Raw genomic sequence first — 21204 nt, 5'->3', positions numbered from 1 at the left:
CCTGTTATCGTGACATGAGCATAGTCGTCTTTTTTGGCATATGTCAATTAACGTTATACCATACATCCCTCCCCAAAAAAGGAACACCAACACTATTTGGATTTAGTGTTACTTTAATTTTTAAGGCACACTATAGACACCAGAACCACTACAACTAATATAGTTGTTCTGGTGTCTATAGCCTGTACCTGCAGACCTTTCGCTGCCTAGTAACAGTCACTCAGATCTGTATGGAGGCGCTGAATGTTCCCCATAGAGATGTATTGATTCAATGCATCTCTTGGAGGAGATGCTGATTGGTACATTGTTTTGATGCACATACACAATATCGTCCCTTATTTATTATTATTTCAGCCATGGAGGCTGGATCAGCCATGGCGAAATGGGCAAAGCGTGGGAAAGAATGTGAGAAAAACACCTTTCTCGTGCGACTGGCGGGGCACAGGTTCCTAAACAGACAAAAACTCACACACACCGACATACACACTCACTGACAGACTCACTCTCTGACAAACACCCTGACAGACACACTCTCTGACAAACACACTGACAGAGACACAGACCCTGACAGAGACACTGACAGACAGAGACACATACACACTGACAGACACACACACTGACAGAGACACAAATACACATTTTCTCACACATTTCATTTTACTTGAAACCCACCCAGCCTCCCTTCCCTTGGCGGCTGGCTCCCATGCCACTGTGGGATTAAAGGGCTGATATCCCAGCGCCAGGTCGCCATGGCGAGTAGAAATTTCGCCCTGGTACCTGGGATTTGTTGAGCCCTGTATTAGCATACAGTGAGCACTGCACATCGAACTGCATTTACATCTGGTTTTCTGGACAAACCCTTCAAAAGTTTCATTGTAGCGTGCAGCTGAAATACACATAAGCTATAATCAGAGTACAACCACCCTTCTTCGATTCATCAAATCATGAAGCCATATTTAAAAGTAATGCAATTTTCTTGGCTCCAGGATCGCATATTATTTAGTCCAGAAAAAAACAGAATTCATCCTCAAGATGTCTTAAAGGGACACTCCAGATCTTTAGAGCACTAGCTTGCTGAAGTGCCCATTTTCATAGAAATTGGAACTTTTATAAATTAACCTTGTTAAACCCCCTGGCTGTCAGTTAGACCACTGATCCTGTTACTTCCTGGTAGTTTAGCTCAGCGAAGCTACAGCCAAGAGGCAGCAATTGCAAATACTTCTCATTGAGCTGCATTGGGAAGTCTGTGATTGGACAGCCACAGAAAGTCTGGGCGGGGTTAGAAGGGGAGGGCTTGAAAAGGCTACCGACAAGAGATTTGCAGCTTTTCAATTTTCCTCAATGTGAAAATGCATAATTAAATGCATGTCTTTATTTGGGGTATATCTACTAAACAGTGATATTACTTATTTTTGTATTTGGTGAGTGGTGTGTCCCATTAATGTGCGTAATTAAAATAAACATTCAGTACAATGCACACTATCTATCTGTTTTATACACTTGTGGGGTATTCATGTTACCTATTTGAAATATGCTGTGATCTGCTAATGTAATTATACTCATAGTATATAAAACCCCAAACAGCAGAGGAGTAAATCTCTAACATAAATCTTCCAACGGTTCCTTTTTTTTTTTAGAAGGGAGAGCCCTTATTTGTATTCCACACCCATTCTGCCCCTCTATTTTACTTAGAATTCTTCTTTTTAGGAGCTCCAAATGTTTGTATCTGAGGGTACAACAGAGTTCCCCAGATCTGGCCCTCCAAATAAAATCCCCCAAAAAACAATACAAAAAAAACCCTCACAGTCGGTCGTTCAACTACAATAAACGTGGTTTAGAAAGGAGTCTGTGATCTTGTTCTAAATTGCCTATTCATTTAACATAAAAGGCAATAATTTGAAGGTCATGCAGTCACCAACAATGACCTTGAAATAACCCCGCCCCCTTGACTCACCTCCAGCCACACCCATTAAAATAAATGTGCTCCCCTTTGGTATTGCTATGGAGAGATGGCACTCACTGGAGTACGATACAGTAAGCCAGCCCAACCTAGCAATTCAGTTTGTTACGTTCGTTAAACTGATTACTATAATACCCTCGCTTAAAGTTTGTTAAGCTGTAAAATTTATTGGTGCAATATATATATATACATCAATGACAATAAAATACTAGTTACTTTGTACTTGATATGTGCACTGAGCCCAACCCTCTCACTCAGAGGCATATTCATTCTTCCATAACTTGCTGCAATCCTCCTACAAACATATTAACACTCAAAGTCCTATCTAAATAGTAAGAATTACAAACAACCATTGTGTTAAAGACACATAGTCACCGTTATTAGATCACTGGGAAAAAAAAAAAAAAAAAAAAGTACAGCAATTCATTATAATTCGTGTTTATAGTTATCCGGCAAAACTAATTAACACCACTAATGCTGTCATCAATCAAGAGTTAACGTATAAACTGTATTTCTGTCTATAGACTTGGCAGAAAGGGTAGTACCACCATACTATGTATGGAGTCGAAAAAGAGACAAACGAGTGGACTGCCATATAAGGACATTTAGGACAGATGTGAAAAGTCCTCAGCTGGCAATTAGGATAGGAGAGCTTACATGTGGACGTAATGATATAAGCCATATGGGGGGTAACATGTAGAGGCTGTTAGAGAAGAGCTTAAACTGGTTTTGTGTGACATGCAAGGTAAAAAGCTGTAAAGCATGGTGAATTCAGTAATTTCGTGCTCTACCAAAGCACAGATTGCACTGGGGATGATTGAGTAGTGACTTTGAAGAAATATATTAAAATGGAATTTTTACCCAAACCGGGTGTAGACAATGCTGTGTATTGCCTAATATTTTTTTTTTTGGTTATGACATATGGAACATGACACGGTATAATTTTTCTAGTGGTTTTTGTTTATTTGTTGTGTCATTTTATTTCTTTGTTTGTCAATTGCATCTTTGAACATTCCTATGCTTGAAAACCAATTTTGTCACTGTCTGTATACCTATAAAAATCTAATAAACTACGTATATAAAACAAAACATAAATATATATATATATATATATTTATATATATATATGTATATATATATATATATATATATATATATATATATATATATTATTATTATTATTATTATTATTATTTTTAGATGCTGTTTGGCAGTTATACTATAATAGTTGATACTTTATTTTAACTCTGCCCATTATTTTACAGTCAGGATATCCTCTTGCCCAGCCTAGCACTTTGGGATAAATTTACTGCAGCAATATTTTCCACCTCCACTGGAGGGCTGTTCAGTTTATTTACTACTTCTTTTGGTTCAAAACCAGTGTTGAATGAAAAGGAATGCCCATTCCTCTGGCACTAGAAAGATAATCTATTCATTTAACTTCACTTAATAAAAAATAAATAAAGAAATAAGCCACTGAGCTGAAACTGGTTGATAAAGAGTTTGCAGATACTGTCAATGACTGGGACGAGAAGTGTTAAGAATGTTGGATAAAAGGAAACTCGCAAATCTCCTCCCAAGACAGCACAATTCCCAGATCCTTGAATTACTTAACATGACTCACTGGGTTAAATGTCCCTGTACAACCCCTCATCAATCTACTGAACATAACGCTTTCATATGATATCCAACACTCATCTAGGCTTCCTACACCCACCTGGTTAATAGATCTCTGGCTGCAAAAACCCAAAGGATCAATTCTTAACAGTGTACGTATCAGGGAAAACAACTTGGACAATAGTGCATTGTAACTACCACTCCTAGATCCGTTCACCCCACGTTAGCATGAAACTAACGATCTATGTATCCACCCATCCATCTATCCATCCATCGATTGCTCTAGCTGTCTGTCTATAAAGCTGTCCTGTATATCAAGCTGTCTGTCTGTTATCTTGCTATCTGATATAAAGATTGTGTTCGAACAACTAAGTGAATGTTGTGCAGGATATGCAAATGCGCACACACAGTATTATCACTGTTTAGGTTTCCTGACTGCATCTGTGAGTTCCCCTGGTAACAGTCTTCTATTTTATACATTGCCTTTTAATCAGATCTTGGGTCTGGATTTTTATGAACCAAATACCCAGCGCCTGACCTATGTTTTCCCCTACAAGGGCTCTTTGGTGTGGTTATGCACATCATTCATAGCAAGCAGGCAATAGCATGGCAACAAGGCCAATATTAATCAAGTAATGGTAGGAATCAAGTGATAATTATACCTGCATTCATTAAATGAGCACTCCAGATATCCACTAGAATGCACTGCAGTGGTTACTTTGCCAGGAGTGCCCTGGCTCCCCCCATTTTAAGTAGTCAAACCATTTTAGAGCACTTTTACATTTTAACGCCGGGCATCGGTCCTCTGCCTCCACTACCTCTAACAAAGACCTGGCAGTTCTCTCTAAGATCTGCAGTGCAGGGCTAGCTCATTGACTGAGAGAGATCAGCTGACACTCTCAGCCAACAAGCTAGCAGGTAAGAAGTCAAACTGCTCTACAATGGTTTGACTATTTACAGGGCCCACCTGGCAACCTAAACCACTAAAACATGCTGTAGTACATACGGTGATTTGGAGTGTTCCTTTAAATAAATTCTAACATAGACTGATAGTAATCTTGTATAGCCATATATACGGCTTACCTATTTACCTCATCCCAGAATGCCTTGAATTGTTTCACATTTTACTTTAATATTTAACTGCTAACATTTCACAGACTACCCCATATTCAACACACTACAACCAAGAATGACACAAAACAAAATTTAGCAAGCGTGGCCTAAAAACAGATCCCGAGCTATTCGAAGACTACAATTCCTATGATGCTGCACAGTCTTAAAGCGGCACTGTCACACAACTCCCCTCTCCCAAAAAATGAATATTTCATAAAGATAGAATCTTAATGAAATACTCGTTATTACTGGGTTGGATTCACTCAAGAGATATTCAAAAACAAAGTAGGGAAGTAGGGACTAGTGTCTAGTAGTGCTTAGTGTCAATCCCTGCAGCCTTCACCAGTGGAAACCCTCATAGACCTCAATGCTGTACTCTCGCGCATGCATGAGAGTACAGCAGTGACTTCAGCGTTGAGGAGGACCACGCCAGACCAAGATGGTGGTGTCCGCGAGGGACATGTTCAGGTAAGTAAACTTACCTTTACATGTCCCCCTTGGCCCTTGGTTCCCCCAGTGGGGATGTCACCTTTTGGGCGTTTTTGTGAATTCTGACAAGTCACCAGAGGGTGACAGTGCCGCTTTAAGACTGGCAATGCATTATTCATGTGCTACGTCCACAGTAGCTGGCCATACCCCTTTTGACATCCCCTAATGTGGCGTCTACCTTTCAAATAGCTGCAGGAACAAATTTACGTTTGTGAATGACCACAAAAAACTGATAATATGAGCGCCTGGTGGCGTCGCAGGTTTCTTTAGACAGAGGTCACAGATCGATGTTAGAACTGGTGCTCCATGTGTGAAACATTACTATAGGAAGGTGAGTCAGTCACTTTTCACACATTTACCAACACATTCAAGAGCAGGAAGTGGCTGTAAGACATGCTTGCTAAAATATACTGCTAGAATAATTGTGTTAAATTAAAACACAAAAAGGAAATACAATCCAATAATTGGCATGTGGGTGTATGCCTGGCAAATGAGGAGAAAGTTGCTTGTTTGGACAGACCTGCAACATTCTAATGGGAAACATTTCCAATTTTTTTTAAAAACTTGATCAGCAGGTTATGTACTTGTATACCAGATACTTGTAAACTGACTTACCGGTACTTTGAAATTGTAATAACTATTGAAATAACTATCAAAAGTTATTAAAACAGCGTCATGGCCAACAGTTATTAAAACACGCATTCAAAGAGTTTTCCAACACTTCCAGTCTAAAAACAATGCGTGAGGTAGATCACTTTGTGGTGGCCTCGGGAACATCAGCATCAGCATTGGTTGAAAACCATATTCGATGGATGTAATGTAATATCTTTAGTTTCATATAGAAGTAGGTCAATTAAGAAGCAACCCAGGACAGTGGCAATCTCCGCTTATCAGCGGCCTCCCAGCTAAACCTTCCTCTTTAAGAGAGGAAGTTATACGGATGCTTTTTGCTCCCACAGCAACTTAAAGTTGTTATGGTATGAGTTGCAACATATTAAACAAAGAATATATTACTAGATAACTGTGCATTTTTTCTCTTTCATTTCTTAGCATGCTAGAGAATTGAGATCATATTTAGTCTTGGCATCCTGAATGAGACCACATTCAATTTTCGTATTGTCTGTGTGGTATAGCACAGATAAAGGGACCACATTCCATTAATATACTGCACAAGTGAAACAGCGCTACTAAAGTCACACTTCATAAATGTTCTGTCATGGTAGAATAGTACGGACGTTCAACACAAGAGGAGTATCACTCTTCAAATGTGCTAACTAGGTGGACCCCACTCCTTTAATGTTCTGAGTAGTGGGAATACCTTCTCTAAGGAGCCAACTCTCTGTTATGGACTTATTTAGGTGGACATTCACTGTTCAAAAGAAACAGCACCCGTTTAGGTTCTCTCCAGCCGAGACAAAAAAATAATAATATTTAAACAAAAAAAATGAGATAAAAAATATGATTTCTATCTCATTTATTGCGATATTTTGTATCAGAAAAGGAAGGTTTATATAAGACCAAAACAAAACGATTATTGCTGGTCTCTCCCTCTCACTCGAAATTCTGCTTGCTTCATATCGTATATATAAACAAGTGACAATCATGTGATTTAACAAAGAACCTTGTTTGGGACATTCTAAAGCAGAGTTAGAGGGCCTTATTCATTAAGTCATATGATAGAACATACACCCGTGTGTTCTAATCTATGGGATGAGCTGAGATTTGCTGCGCTCTTACCATACATTGATAAAGTACAGTGACATACTGTATTCCCCGAAACAGATAGCCACCAGTAGATAGGTACTGTTTTCTTTACTGTGTTGTAGAAACATAGGCGGTAGAAACACTGCAGAATTCTCTATTTCTTTATTATTATTTTTTTGCAATTGCAGTAAAGATGACTTATGATCATGACCAGTTTCATGATCTTCCACCGATAGCACAATTATATTCTAAAAAAAACATCATGACCAGCTTTAATCTTGTATTCCGTGAATGTGTTATATAAATAACTCTTGGTTGCCACAGTAACTGAAGCTAGGAGAGAAAAAAATAGCTTGCTACTATATCTGTATTTAAAGAAAAAATCAGTGTCTATTTTTATACAAAACTCTTGATAACTAAGGTTTTAGTTCTGCTGGCACCTGCACTAAATATTGTTCCATAAAAAAATTGCTTTAAAAACAAGGACTCACTGCGTATCTGAACATCTCACTCTCCTTAAATGTCAAGGGCTTGGAGCCATGGCTTTTCATTAAATCTATGTTTTAGTGTTTTTTGAATTTAATTTTAGAAAGTGTTCCAGAAAACAAAAGGCATTCAGTCGAACTAAAGACAGCAAGAAACTTGATACATAGACGAGTTGAGAAGGCAATAAACTATTGAGGCAGAACAACATGAGCTGATAAGCTTAATATTAAATACGCATCTTACTAGCAAAGTTATGGGCACTCACCATCTGTAGTTTTCTGTTGAATCTCCACTTGAACAGGCTGTGGTTTAGGTTCCTGTTGATGGTGAAGCATGGTCGAGGGTGGAATGGAGTTCTCCACCTGTTTTACTGGTGGAACCTCTGGGGATTTGGGCACCTGGATTTCCATCCGCTTAGGAATGGGATCTTCTGCTTTTCTCTGCTGCAGCTCAGGAATTTTCGAGTTTGGCGAATCTCCTCTTAGCTCATGAGGTTTACCCAATGTGATTTCAGCCCTCCTTGGTGTAGGTTCAGGAGGTTTATGGCCTGCCAGCTCAGCCCTCTTCAAACCAAATCTGGACAATCCAGGGGCAGAGTTCTCCACCTGTTTGGATGAGATGTCTATTGAGATTTCTGTCCGTCTTGACATGGCTTCAGGGTGTCGGGGTCCGGCCAGCTCTATCCGTCTTAGTGAGGATTTTGGTGATCGCTGGTTTCCGACATCTGCATGTCTCAGACTTTCTGCATTCCTTGGGATGGGCTCCTGAAATTTCTGTGCAGAAGATGCAGAGCCCCTCAGGAGTGGGTTTGGGGTTCTACGAGATTGAACAGAGGGGTTCGGAGATTGGTCAACCTCCTCAACCTCAAAGGACCGTTTTAATGCTGAAAAGGAAACATAGATAGCTCTTAACACTGGTGGAAGCCTCAAAGATCGAACCTACATTATAGGCAAGATACACATACCAGTGCAATGCATAAAAAAATATTTGTACCAATGATACTATATGGGTTTAACAAAATGTAAAAATCAGTTACAGAGTTATTCAGTACCTACCCAATAGTTTTTTAAAGGGGTAAAATATTCAAAAATGTATTTTTCTGAAACTGACATCCTAACAGTAAGCTATATGCTTTGTGCCACACACACACACACAAACACACACACACACACAATGGTCTTCAGTACATTTATATATTGTTGGTGCCTAGTAAGTGTATGAATGGACAATAAAATTAAATTACGCTATTGTAACACTGATAGTGTCTGAATGATAGCAGAACTTTGGTATACGCTATGAAATATTTCTGAACAAAAGTGAACATACACCAGCTACTAATCACATTCCTTTTGCTCACACATCACAACACTATTCCTTAAACAAAATATAACTGTACATAATACACAATTTATTGTACAATACGGTCTGAAAGATAGGCAGATGAGAAAAAATGCTCTTGAAATATCAACCAACAAAATGCAAGCTGAGTGGACAGAAGAACAATGCTAATCACATTAACACTTGGTGTGACCACCGTTTGCCTTCAAAACGGTGGCAATTCTTCTAGGTACACTTGAACACAGTTTTTTTTTTTAAAATACAAGGAAACACGGCAGGTAGGTTGTTCCAAATATCTTGGAGAACTAACCAAAATTCTTCTGTGCATTTAAGATACCTCATTTTTCTGTCCCTTCATGTCATCCCAGACAAACTCTATGCTGTTCGGGTGATGTGGGGACAACACCATGAATTTGAGAACTACTTGCTCTTCCTTACGCTAAATATAGTATATGTTTGGGGTTGTACTGTAGAATAAATTTGGGGCTTTTTAGATGTCTCCCTAATGGTACTGCATGATGGGTAAGTATCTATCTGTACTTATCAACATCGAGGAGACCATTACCTCTGACTAAATCTCCAACTCCATTTGCAGGAATGCAGTCCCAAACTTGCAAGGAATCTCCACCAAGCTTCGCTGTGAGTGGAGAAGACAGGAACCTTAATGTCTTAGCTTGCCTCTCTCACCACCCTGTGGATGCTTTGCCAGAATCATTATCACTGTTTACGTTATAAATAATAATAATATATATATATATATTTTTTTTTTAATAGACACTCTAAACATCAAAACCATCACAATTGGTAAACACTACCGTTACTGTGAAAAGTCAGTGTTTACATTTATCGCTAAGAACAACTCTAGTGACTGACACTCACACAGCAACTACAGAGGTTTCCTATTACGATCTTGCACTCTTTGCACGATCAATGTTAGGCACCCCCATGTTCAGGAGATGCTGAACAGTCTCTATTGAGTTGCTTTGGTATAAAAGAGTTCATTGGGAGACACTAGGTCTCCCAATGCTTCTCTATGGAGAAGCATTGCATTGCATTGCCTGAGTTCATCAGTAATGATGTAAAGTAAAGTAAAACGTCTTTATTTTTTTTACCTTTAAGTGGGGACCCTAAATGTAAATTGTGTAGAAATACAGTTTCCCTTTGATAAGATATGGGAAAAGTATTCAAAGGGTACACTCCACACTGTCACTTAGCTAACTCCTTTCAATGCATTATATGGATAATGCATTAAAATTATACACAAAATCAATAAATTAAAAATCAAGTACAGAAAATAATATATATTCTTGCATTTCAATTCATGCATATTCCCAGGCTTTTCTGCTTCTGCAGTGACACATGCACACAGCAGGCATGTCTTGGCTAATGGTAAAGCTTCCTGCTAATGGTAAAGCTTCCTTAACTCTCTATGGCAGTGCTATGCTGCAGATATTTATGGGTACAAAAAGGATTTCTGAGAGGTGTAGCTCACTTGTCACCTTTCTACTGTACTTGTATGGACAGAGTAAAGCCAACGTCCGCTTGTGACAAAGTTAAATGAGGGAGTGGGTTACTGCACTGATTTTCGCAACTACTGGTTATAGACAGGCACGGTTATTAACTGGATAACACATAATATGTTTGTACACTACATTACCCCAGACTCTTAGCTGGAATATAGCCTAAAAGAGATTGTGAGAAGTGGAGCACTCCCATTGATCTGTGAAAGAGATAGCCAGAGAATCATGGGAGTTGTAGTTCAGCATCTGGAGGGCCAGTGTTTGGAGAACCCTGTTCTAGAGGAAGTTTTAACACTTACACGGGGCAACTCACTAAAGTGAGAATTCAAAGTGAATTTTAAGGCCCAAGTAGCCAAACTAAATGTGTAGCTGTCTTAGAGAATTTTCCAGTTGACCTGTTTGGGCCTTAATTTTGAAATTCCCTTTGAATTCTGACTTTGGTGAATAACCCTAACAATGCACAGGGAGAATGGTCCAGAGGGCCTCTGTGCACGTATGAAAAAAACACAGGTTACTATGGTGCCATGACAGAACCACCACAAAAAAACTGTCCCGATTTGATGAGTGACAGTGCTGGCCCATATTTCCTTATAGATCGCAGCAAGCAAATATGCATCCTGTAAATCAGTCATTACTGGAAATTTTCTGTAAATAAATGAAGTAAAAAAACTGAATCAGGGAAGTAAAAAAAATAGGTTTGTTTTATTTTTTTAACCCTTTCGCAGCCGGAGAGAGGGGGGAGCAGCGGGCAGAGGTACACTTTGGTTTAAGTAATACATCTTTGTATTTCTAACACTAAAGTTTTTTATTTAACACAAAACATTAGTTCGATTGTGTTTGCACTTGAAGCCTCTTACTCTCTTCACGCAGTTATCGTGAATGACAGGAAGAATTTAAACTTAGTTTAGAAAGAGGCCCAATCACCCGGCCTAAAGGGTCACTTTAAGAACTATAACAACTTAGTATCGCTGTAAATGATAAGATATAGGTGCCATGAAATGGATGACTTATAGTAAGTGCTTTATATTGTTGTGAGTATAAAGTGTTAAAGGATTAGCTTTTTTTTTTTTTTTTTTTTTATTCTGCTGATACAGTAAAACCACTTCCGCTGCTGGCTCTTTCATAGTTGTGGGCCGTGGCAAGCCGTTTTGAATTTGCTTTTACAGTATGCCACGAAAGCAGTGTTTGAAGAGTTAACAAAAATATCTCGCTCACAGCAAAACTGCTTCCAGAAGGATAGGAAGGAGAGTGAAGTTTTTGATTTGGGTGTGTACGGGCATCACACAAACCGGTAAATTAATTTTCCAGATCTGTCAGCATGCAAAGAGGGTTATTTAGTAAAGGGAGATTGTCAAAAAATCAGAATTTTTGGGCTAGAATTTAAAATTTACTTTAAATGCCTGACAATTCGCACTTGAGTGAATAACTCTGCAAGTCGTATGTCCTCGCCTCGCTACTAATCTGGTGCTTAAAGGACCACTAAATTCACATAGACCACTTCATCTCCAGTAGTCCGGGTGCAGTGGTTCTATAGTTTTAACCCATCAATTTAAAAAATGTACATTTTGCAGAAACAGCAATGTTTACCTTGAAGTGTTAAAAAAAAATTCTAGTGACGGATATACAGACAGGAAGTAGAATTGGCAACGGCCAAGTAAAGCTCATGTGACGTTGCAGCTCATAGGAGAGAATTGGGTTCAATGCTTTTGTATGAGAACCATTGGATACACATAGCACTTGCTGGCGCATGCACATCACTTCCCCAATGCTCCTCTACGAAGAGCACTCGATTGGACCAAAGACGAGGAAGCAACGTTTTTTAGATAACGTTGCGGGAAGTCAGAGAAGTTAGCATGTTATTGATGTAACATGTTTTTTTCAATATATTTTTAGGGCAAATGGGGAAACTAACCTAACTATGGACTCTGCAGATTTGTACATAGTTTGCATCTGCTATGGTGTTCCTTTAACAGGCCAACAAATCCTTTTTAGACACATGCCAACCAACTAAAGGTTATTAGCAACGTTACAAGCTTGCCCATTCTGTTACTCACTAAATGCTGGAGAATAGGGAAGACAAAACAATTGAGGACCCCCCTCCCACACAAAAAAAAACCAGCTACAAAATGTATATATAATTTCTAGTCATCTATGCTCTAAGGATACAGTTACTATTGACCAACTTAACGATAGTCATGTTTTTCACCCTTCAAGTATAATAGGCTGTGTTGATGCTATTAAAATAAAATTTGTGGAGCGGAATTTTGTACATTACTAGAGGAAACCAACCAACCAAGCTATCTATATGACCAAAATAATGGCTCCAACCTATGCTGGCTTTAACTTGTCCTTATTATTACAACTTCTGTAGGACTCTCATAATTCCATAATTCTACCTTCACTTTCTACTAACTTTGTCCGATGTTGCTGAAACATATCTAGCATACTATAGCAGGGTGTGAGGGTAAAATAGGTTTATAAGAAAAATATTTTTATTTTTTTTGGGGGGGGGGGGGGGGGAGAGAGAGAGAGGGGGGTATTTGGACTCCGAATTTCAACCAATCACAGCACATGTCGGATGTAAGCAGACACACAGAACTGAACTGATAGCCTTCATGTCAACTCTATAATAATATGTTCCCTTATCAGTGGCCACATGTTATGTCGGTCTTCCTGTGATAACTGTACAATAGGGGTATGGAGGTATCCTGTGTGTTTCAGACAGAGCATAAAGTTTTAAGCATGGGATATTTTAACTCTTTAAAGAACCACTAAAGGCACCCGGACCACGTCATTTCAATGTTGTAGTAGAGGTCCTTTAATTTTAACCCTGTAATGTAAAACATTGCCATTTAGTATATAATGTTTACATTGCTAGGTTAAAGCGGCACTGTCACTCCGAACCTATCTTTCTCCTATTGTTTCCTCTTCTCTCCCTCTCTCAGGATCTGTTCCTCATTTCTTCCTATTTGATCTAGTTTTCTTTAAAATGTAAGACAAAGTATGGACTATTTTGTCTTATGTATTTTTCCTGCGCTTGCCCAGCTTTGACCCAGGGGAGGAGCTAAGTCCGCTCCATTTCCTGTGGTCAAAGCAATTTTCCCACAATTCTTACCTCTCCCCCTGTTGCTTCATTCGCCATTCGAACGCTGGCGAAACTACTGAATTTCGTCCTAACAGAACAGTTTGTCTATTCATGTTTGGACGCAATTCGGTACTTTTTGTTTGGTTAGAAATTTCATTTGGATGAATGAAATTGCAAAGCTATTTGTGCCGCGAGTAGATTCCCACGGGAGCGATCTACTAAAAGACCAAAATTGGTCTTTCAGCCAAATTTACGAATACTAAGTAAAGATTACATAGTATTAGTAATTAAGGGAGATTACAATCTCCCTTATGCCCCCTACTCGCTATACGGCGAGTAGGGACATGTCTACTAAACCAGTTCTCGACAAATCTCAGGTGCAATGGATTCCGGGCCTGTTCAGCCCCCGAGATGACCGGCTGCCTGATAGAAGCGGGCAATCGGCTCCCTGAGGGCTGAGGTAGCCTGGCAGCTCATGGAGAGCTGAGGGGGGAGGCGGGCAGGCGGCATTCTATCTCACGGAGAGCTAAAGGAGGGAGGGAGGCAGGCAGGCGGCCGGGTAATGGAGAGCTGAGAGAGGGAGACAGGCAGCTGACTTACTGCGGCGGCGTGGGAGCTGTAATCTCCCTGCTCTGCTCCCTCACGCACCTTGCAGTGATGACGGGAGCCAGAGTATGACGTCACTCCGGCCCCAGGTTCACTAGACAGTGCGCGAGAGAGAGGAGAGCAGGGAGATGACAGCAGCCCCACTGGGCCCCAGGGAAAGCTGATCCACTCCTGCTCTCCCAAAGGTATCCATGAATCCATGCATCCCTATAGGGAACATTAACGTAGGTGCAGCACAGTGTGAAGCCCCTCTAGAGGCTGTCTGAGTGACTGTCACTATAGGTGTCACCAGGCAGCAATGTAAACACTGCCTTTTTTCTGATAAGGATATAAACTTCAGTGGTTCTGGTGATTATAGTGTAGAAATTTAGAATTGTATTTTTGTCATTGAAAAACCTGCTGGCTCCAAACTTTTTTAGCTCACTCCTAGATTCCAAACAAATTTGTCAAGCCCTGTACTAAACAGTAAAAAAGACCCCCCCCCCCCCCATCATTCTAATAAAGTGTCCCTTAGTGGGGCAACTATAAAATTAATCAACGAGGGGGAACAGTCCCCCCCCCCCCCAAGCCTCCACTTGTGCACCGCGAGTGGGGGCCACTAAACTAAACGGGGAACTTAGTGTCCCCACTCGGCCCCCACCCACGAACGGCGGGTGGGGGTCCTAAGATACAATGGGCGGGGCCTATTGTCATCGTCCCCCCCAGCCCCCAACCATGAGCCTGGCACATGAAATAAACTCAGTTGGTACGTAAAATAACCCTATATCTATCTACTTAGTAGCATGAAAATTGGGCCTTTATCATGTTTATCATGACAAAATTACTTTAAATGTTTTTTTCCAAGCACCATGACAACATCAATGCTTTGAAGAGGTCATAGTGGCTTGAGTCTGTATGTGCACATATGTAGTTCATCTCCAAAGGTTTAACACCTCCTCTGGTAGTGTCATTGAGGCTTCATTAACTAGCCCAGAACCAGAGATCCAAGCTGATTAATGTAAATTCTGTGCATATTCCTATACACAAAATTGCATTAATTGGCTGAGAGCGGTCAGCTGATGCTCTTAGCCAATAAATGGTGGCGGGATCAACTTCCAGCTACTGCAACTCTACAGAAGTTGGATGTCGTCACTCACCAGTGGAGGACTCTTGGCGCCTAGGATGGACCCAAGTAAGAAGGTAAACCGTTGCAAAACTATTGCTTTTAATACAATGAAGAAAACAGAACATCAAATGAAGAAAAGATTAAAGGTAACTATAGTAACCCAGAACACATCATGCCAATGTTCTTTTAACCCTGCAATGTAAAAGATTGCTGTTTTTCTGAAACTATGTTTAATGTTTACATTGTAGGGATAAGTTCACCTCTGGTGGTCTTAGTACGACAGTCAGCAGAGGTGCTTCCTCCGCACTTTCTTAGTGGAAGCTTGAATGGGTACTCAAGTTATTAGTAATTTTCACTGATTTATCAAATGGTGTAATTTCAAGACATGACAGTTCACATGTAAATATTCATTTTACTTTAGGTAGGAACCTTTATATCCGGTGCAGAAAAAAAGGTGGCTAAAATGAATGTTCAAAAATAATCATAGCTTATTTCTGACTCGGAAATATTAATATAACGTATATATTAGGTTTATTCACTACACAACATATTTAATGAATTGAAACTTGATTTGCAAAAGTTCAGCCAAAAAATTGATTTTCTGGAAAAAGGTGACAATTTAGCAATAGTCACAATTTGGCTGTTTTAACCTAAATTTTGTTAATCAGCTATTCATAATGTAACAATTCACTGTGATAACGGCGTTTGTTCTATTGATTAATTCATGTAAAGTTGCTTCAGGAGATAACAGGACTTCCTATAGTTTTAATCCCCTTAATTTCGGTCAGAATTCTAGATATTTTCATAAATCAGCAGACTGCAAGAAAGTAAAATATTTAAACCGTTTTCCTATTTTGCGAATCCCCTACAACTCATTCTGCCAGTTCAGAAAAACAGCCAACCCACCACTTCATAACTCACCCAACTGTTTAATGTTATCTACACCGTATCCTGTAGCTCAACACAATCACAGCCCTTTACTTTATCTGAATTACTCCACTTAACTCATACATGACACATGACTTGCCTGACATGAAATACTTAGATTTGGCTAACCTCTTGTTATGATGGGTTAAAGGTACATGGAAACTCTGTGTCTGAACATCTCAAGATGTTAGAACTATCTTGGATTTTTCAACATAATTTGAGTGTTCCAAGGCGTTCTGTGCTCTACACTGATTTCATAGAACATAGTTTGTTATTTACTGTTTTCTGAGAAAGGGCAGTGCTTTACTACTAGAGAGAGGGTGCTTAACCCTCTATTGTGGTCAACAGTGGGAAAATGTTCTACCCACCAGGGATATTGTAGGGATCCACAGGGGGGGGGGGGGGGGAGGGGGTGAGAGGGGAGGTTCCTTTCCTTATTCCCCCTGTATCTCAATAATAATACTTCCCTCCTTGTCACTTGCCTTTATTTATATTTATATTTTCTTCCTTATGCCAGATCTCAATCCGTGGGTGCAGCCATTTTGTTCTCCTCTGTCCATAATGTCTGCTGTTTGCCCTTCTCTGGGATTGATTTTACTGAAGATTGGGGTACATTTGATTGGCAACTGAAGCAGTACCTTGCTTTCATTCCCAACCATTGTCAAGTTTTGTCAACTTGACTGTTATATATATTAACCACGCAACAGAGGAAAGTACCAGGAAACGCAGAGTAAAAATTCAATCAATGGCGGTACTTCCTATCAGTTCAGATACCTTAACCCCTTAAGGACACATGACATGTGTGACATGTCATGATTTCCTTTTATTCCAGAAGTTTGGTCCTTAAGGGGTTAAAATGCTCAGGGGATGAATTAAATTTAATTATTTATAAAAACACATTGTGTTTACATTTTAGTGTAGTTTTCTGGCTCTGTTCCTATTTGCTCTATTTCTTTCCTTATTTGTGCTAAACTATTCCTTACTGTGCCTCTTTCAACATTTTTTAAAATATGTTTTGGATCATTGTCAGTATTAACGTATTATTTTAGAGACAGGTTTTGTAGGACAATGATTTTAATAAATTGGCTGTGGCCTTTTCATACCCAAACTTGGTGTTGTGTTTTTATTGATCCGAGAAGCTAAGCCCGGTCATAAAATGTACAGTGATAATTTTGATACATAACCCCCAACAATTCTTAAGGATTCAAAGTTTAAATTCTTCAAATGTATGTAGTTATTATCACTAGCCTTAGCCATCCTTATACCACTTTCTCATTAAAGAATGTAAAATATATTTTGTCAAAGGACAAAAAAACACTGAGAAGTTCAATCAGAGGGAATGCAGTCCAAATTTTTTTTTCCTTTAACACAAATCAGTAAAAAATAAAATATACTAAACCTCTGCAATTAAGCTGACCCATATGTTTCTGTCGGTATATGTAAATAATACAGTGACAAGTCTTGTCACTAAAAAACAGATTTGCAACTATTTTTGTCAATGACTACCCTGATCTGTTCATTTATACTCTATTGCGTATACGTGGGACACTTGGCGGCCATCTTTAATTATGCTGATAGTCTAGCTGTAGCTTATCAAAGAAACTATCAGGGCTGGAAAAATTAGGGGAAGTAACGGCTGCTGTTACATCCGGCACTGCTGATGGAAATCCACACTTGTTTTAATGGGAGATTAGGTCAGAATGATGAAAGAAATGGAGGACTTAAGATGCAAACAGAAGCAGAGGGGCAGGAGTGAGGTCACACATAATGCCACATGATACCCCCTTTAATTGTTCTGTAAAATGAATTCTGTAGGGCTTCTCAGAAAAAAACAATGGCGTCTCGGGCATGAAAGTGCAGTTAGTTTGCAGCAAAAGAAGACGCTACTATGTAGTACAATCAAGTTTGGATTCAAACAGCTAAGTTAGTGTTTTCTTGACGTATCACGGTATTTGAGTTAAAGATAACGGTACAACTGTACAAGGTAGCATAGCCACGACAGACACTACATACACTTTTGGTCAGTCAAAAGTACAAGGCCTGATTTCAGAGTGTGAGGACATTTAGGCGTAGTTTAGGCGACCCAGAGTCCGTTAAACTCCAGGAAGCTCCTCTAGTGGCTATCTGGTACACAGCCACTAGAGGCTGTCATAGTGCTGCAATGTAAACATTGCAGTTTCTCAATGTGACAGAACCATCCGTCTGTCTATTGTGGTGGATTCATCCATTTCATGTATTTTCGTATAATGGCTGTTTCCTATAGCCCAACCGTACGAATGACTGTTTTTACTGAACAAAGCTACCGAACGAATGGCCACCCAGGATAGAAGTGTGCTGCTGGTTAACCTCTTGATCCCAATTAGAACGTTGTGGTTAACCGCAGACACTTCTCAATTAAACCGAAGTCAGGGTGGTCGTCGTTCGTATGTCGACCCCGAGGCAGCGGCCATTTTAAAACGCACGAAAGCCCAGCGGTGTTCGGCTCTGATTTCATGGAACTAAAAACGGACACTCTTTCTGCCAAACACCGCTGGAACAACGGGTCGCATAGCTGTCTCGACGAACACGTACGAACACCGGCTGTTCGGGAGTTTTTACCGCATATGAAAGTACTTAACCCAGGTAGCCTTCCCATGGAGTCAATCGCATACCGAAAGACTGTAAGAACTTTGACTCCATGGCGATTGAACTATACGTATGGGATCTGAGCGCTATTCGTCAATAATATGCACTCAGATCCAGGCTATCTGGGGATATGTGATACGAATGTGGAATATTTGGTTATATTAAAGTTATATATTTTGATGTACTTTCTGCTTTTGTGTTTAAAATGGCGATGTGTCTTTGTCCTGGAGATAATTGAATTACTTCTCAATTATCTCCAGGGCAGAGGAGAGGGAAACATATTGCATTGTGGGAAAAGTCTGTGACTGTATGTCTGAAATGTACTTTTGTCCTACTGTAATTACAGTCTCCCATTTGGTCCCATAGGGGAGTGTCCACCAAGTGGGAGACCTGCATAAATACGGGCGGGTAGCCCACAGTAAAGCCAGATCTTGTTTGACCCTCAATACAGAGCTTCTGTCTCGTTTGTGGGTAGGGGGAATTACTATTGGAACAGCGCTTTCGTTATTTCTAGCTGTGAAAGGAGTTCGGCTGATTGGATGGTCGGGAGTTGCCGCGTTCACATATTTACCGTTCGGGAGTTTGACGGTCGGCTGTACAGAAACTGCATTTCTGGAGAAGGGGATTATTCACTAAACGACGGCTTCATCTATTTGGCGGTGAGTGTCGTAACACTCAAAAACGGCAATGTTTTACATTGCAGAACAAAAGGGGGCAGGGGCACTGTACCCAGACCGTTTCAATGAGATTAAGTGGTCTAGGTGCCTATAGTGTGCAGCTATTAAACCCTTACCATCTGCACCTGGGGTGAGGTAAGAACATTCATTAAACCTTTCCTTGCTAGGTAGTCCAGGACACCCCATGAATGTTTTTCCTTGGAGAAGGCTATTTCATAATGTTGTGCCTGGTTACAAGGGAGACTTCTGGGTACCAGTCCAAAGCAGCTCCGCAGAGACCAAAGGGGTGGGAGTTCAACATACACAATACTCGAGGCAGATATAGAGATACAGCGCAACTGGTCCAAAGCAACTAACACACCAGTACAACGGAGGCGTGATATTAGGGGACAAGAGACTGGGATTCCAGGACAAGGAAGTCATCGTACCAGGAAGTTACATATTCATGATTCAGAATCCTGAATCTGTATTGATTCATGTCTTGAATAGAAGATGGGTTTTTGTCCTAGGAAGATTCTTGAAATCAGAGTCAGTGTGAACTTTGGAAATAACAAAGGCTGACCTTCATGGGACGTTACATTTAAGATCAGAATAGGCAGTACAAGCAAATAAGTAGGTCTAGTGGATCAATATAACCCTTAACCCTGTTAGAAAAGGGATTCTGAGAATTGTGAGTTACATCCTGCCTGGAATAGACATACCAGGTGTCATAAAAGGCAAATGACCCCAGGCTACTTGTTTTAAACACCTGGGCAACCTTGCACTACAGAATCTGGGTCACATTCCACACTGATAGTGATACTATCAACATTATGCAGACAAAATAGCAGACGTGAAAAAATACTTTTTAATGTGTGTTTCTATATACCAGTGTGTACTTTTTCACATAACATTTATGTTTTTCTCTTTTTCTCATTTCAAGTGCCTGTTTTAAACACGGTGATAATTGCAATACTTAAGGAGTTACTCCAATCCTTTTTGCGGTCTTTTTAGAACTAATAATAGATCAGTAGAATCTGTTCGACCCTTGGGGGTCGCAGGTTCAATTCCAGGCAGGGTTGACTCAGCCCTTCATCCTTTCCAGGTAGATAAAATGAGTAACATTAAAGGACCACTATGGTGCCATTAGGAACCCCACCCTCAGGGTCCCCCTCCCGCTGGGCTGAAGGGGTTAATACCCCTTCAGCCACTTACCTTTCTCCAGCGCTGGGCTCCCTCAGCGCTGGGGAACTCTCCTCCTTCTGCCGACGTCAGCTCCGAATGCGCATGCGCAGCAAGAGCAGCGCGCATTCAAACTGCCCATAGGAAAATATTTCTCAATGCTTTCCTATGGACGTTCTGCACGCTGGATGCGGATTTTGCATCCAGCATCGCAGAAGCACCTCTAGCAGCTGTCAGGAAGACAGCCACTAGAGGCTGGATTAGCCCTGCAATGTAAACATAGCAGTTTCTCTGAAACTATGTTTACATGTGAAGGGTTAAAACCTGAGGGAGCTGGCACCCACACCACTTCATTGAGCTGAAGTGGTCTGGGTGCCTATAGTGATCCTAATAGTAACATCTCCTGCAGTACTTGGAAACCAGAGCAATCTGAATGTACCTTTCCTGGTTAAATACTTTGCTATTATTATTATTATTGCTAGGTCCCTCCGTATATGCTAACAGAAGACTATTAAATAACCTAAAACGTGAAATCCAGTGCTGGGGCAGCTTTCCATTGCCCATTTGATGTCAGCAGCCGTTGCGAGTCCCAATGAAATGTTTCTCATAGAGAAGTCTTTGATTTGACGGTTTAATTGGCTTACAGAGCATACGTGCTCTGAGCTGAGCTGGTGAGGTGTATAGGTATAAGGACGCACGAGGGCGTCACTAAAGAAAGGAGGGAGCAGAGACAAATGCTTCACCTTGCAGGTTAATTTTGTCGCTTGCAAGCGTGCAGCAGACATTTTGAA

The 21204-nt window shown here is 40.3% G+C and overlaps 1 protein-coding gene across 3 annotated transcripts in view; it reads right to left on the bottom strand.

The window, feature by feature from the left end:
- SEPTIN9 (septin 9) overlaps positions 1–21204 on the bottom strand; it is a 198542-nt gene that overhangs the window by 86642 nt on the left and 90696 nt on the right. For all 3 annotated transcript variants that reach the window (XM_063459183.1, XM_063459185.1, XM_063459184.1), the window contains one exon: positions 7635–8252. In XM_063459183.1, coding sequence (XP_063315253.1) covers positions 7635–8252 — 618 coding nt within the window. The remainder of the gene's footprint in view (positions 1–7634; positions 8253–21204) is intronic.

Source organism: Pelobates fuscus, chromosome 6 (genome assembly GCF_036172605.1).
Source record: "Pelobates fuscus isolate aPelFus1 chromosome 6, aPelFus1.pri, whole genome shotgun sequence".
NCBI lineage: Eukaryota > Metazoa > Chordata > Amphibia > Anura > Pelobatidae > Pelobates > Pelobates fuscus.
Note: the sequence above shows the minus strand (reverse complement) of the source record. Positions and strands in the feature narration are given on the sequence as shown.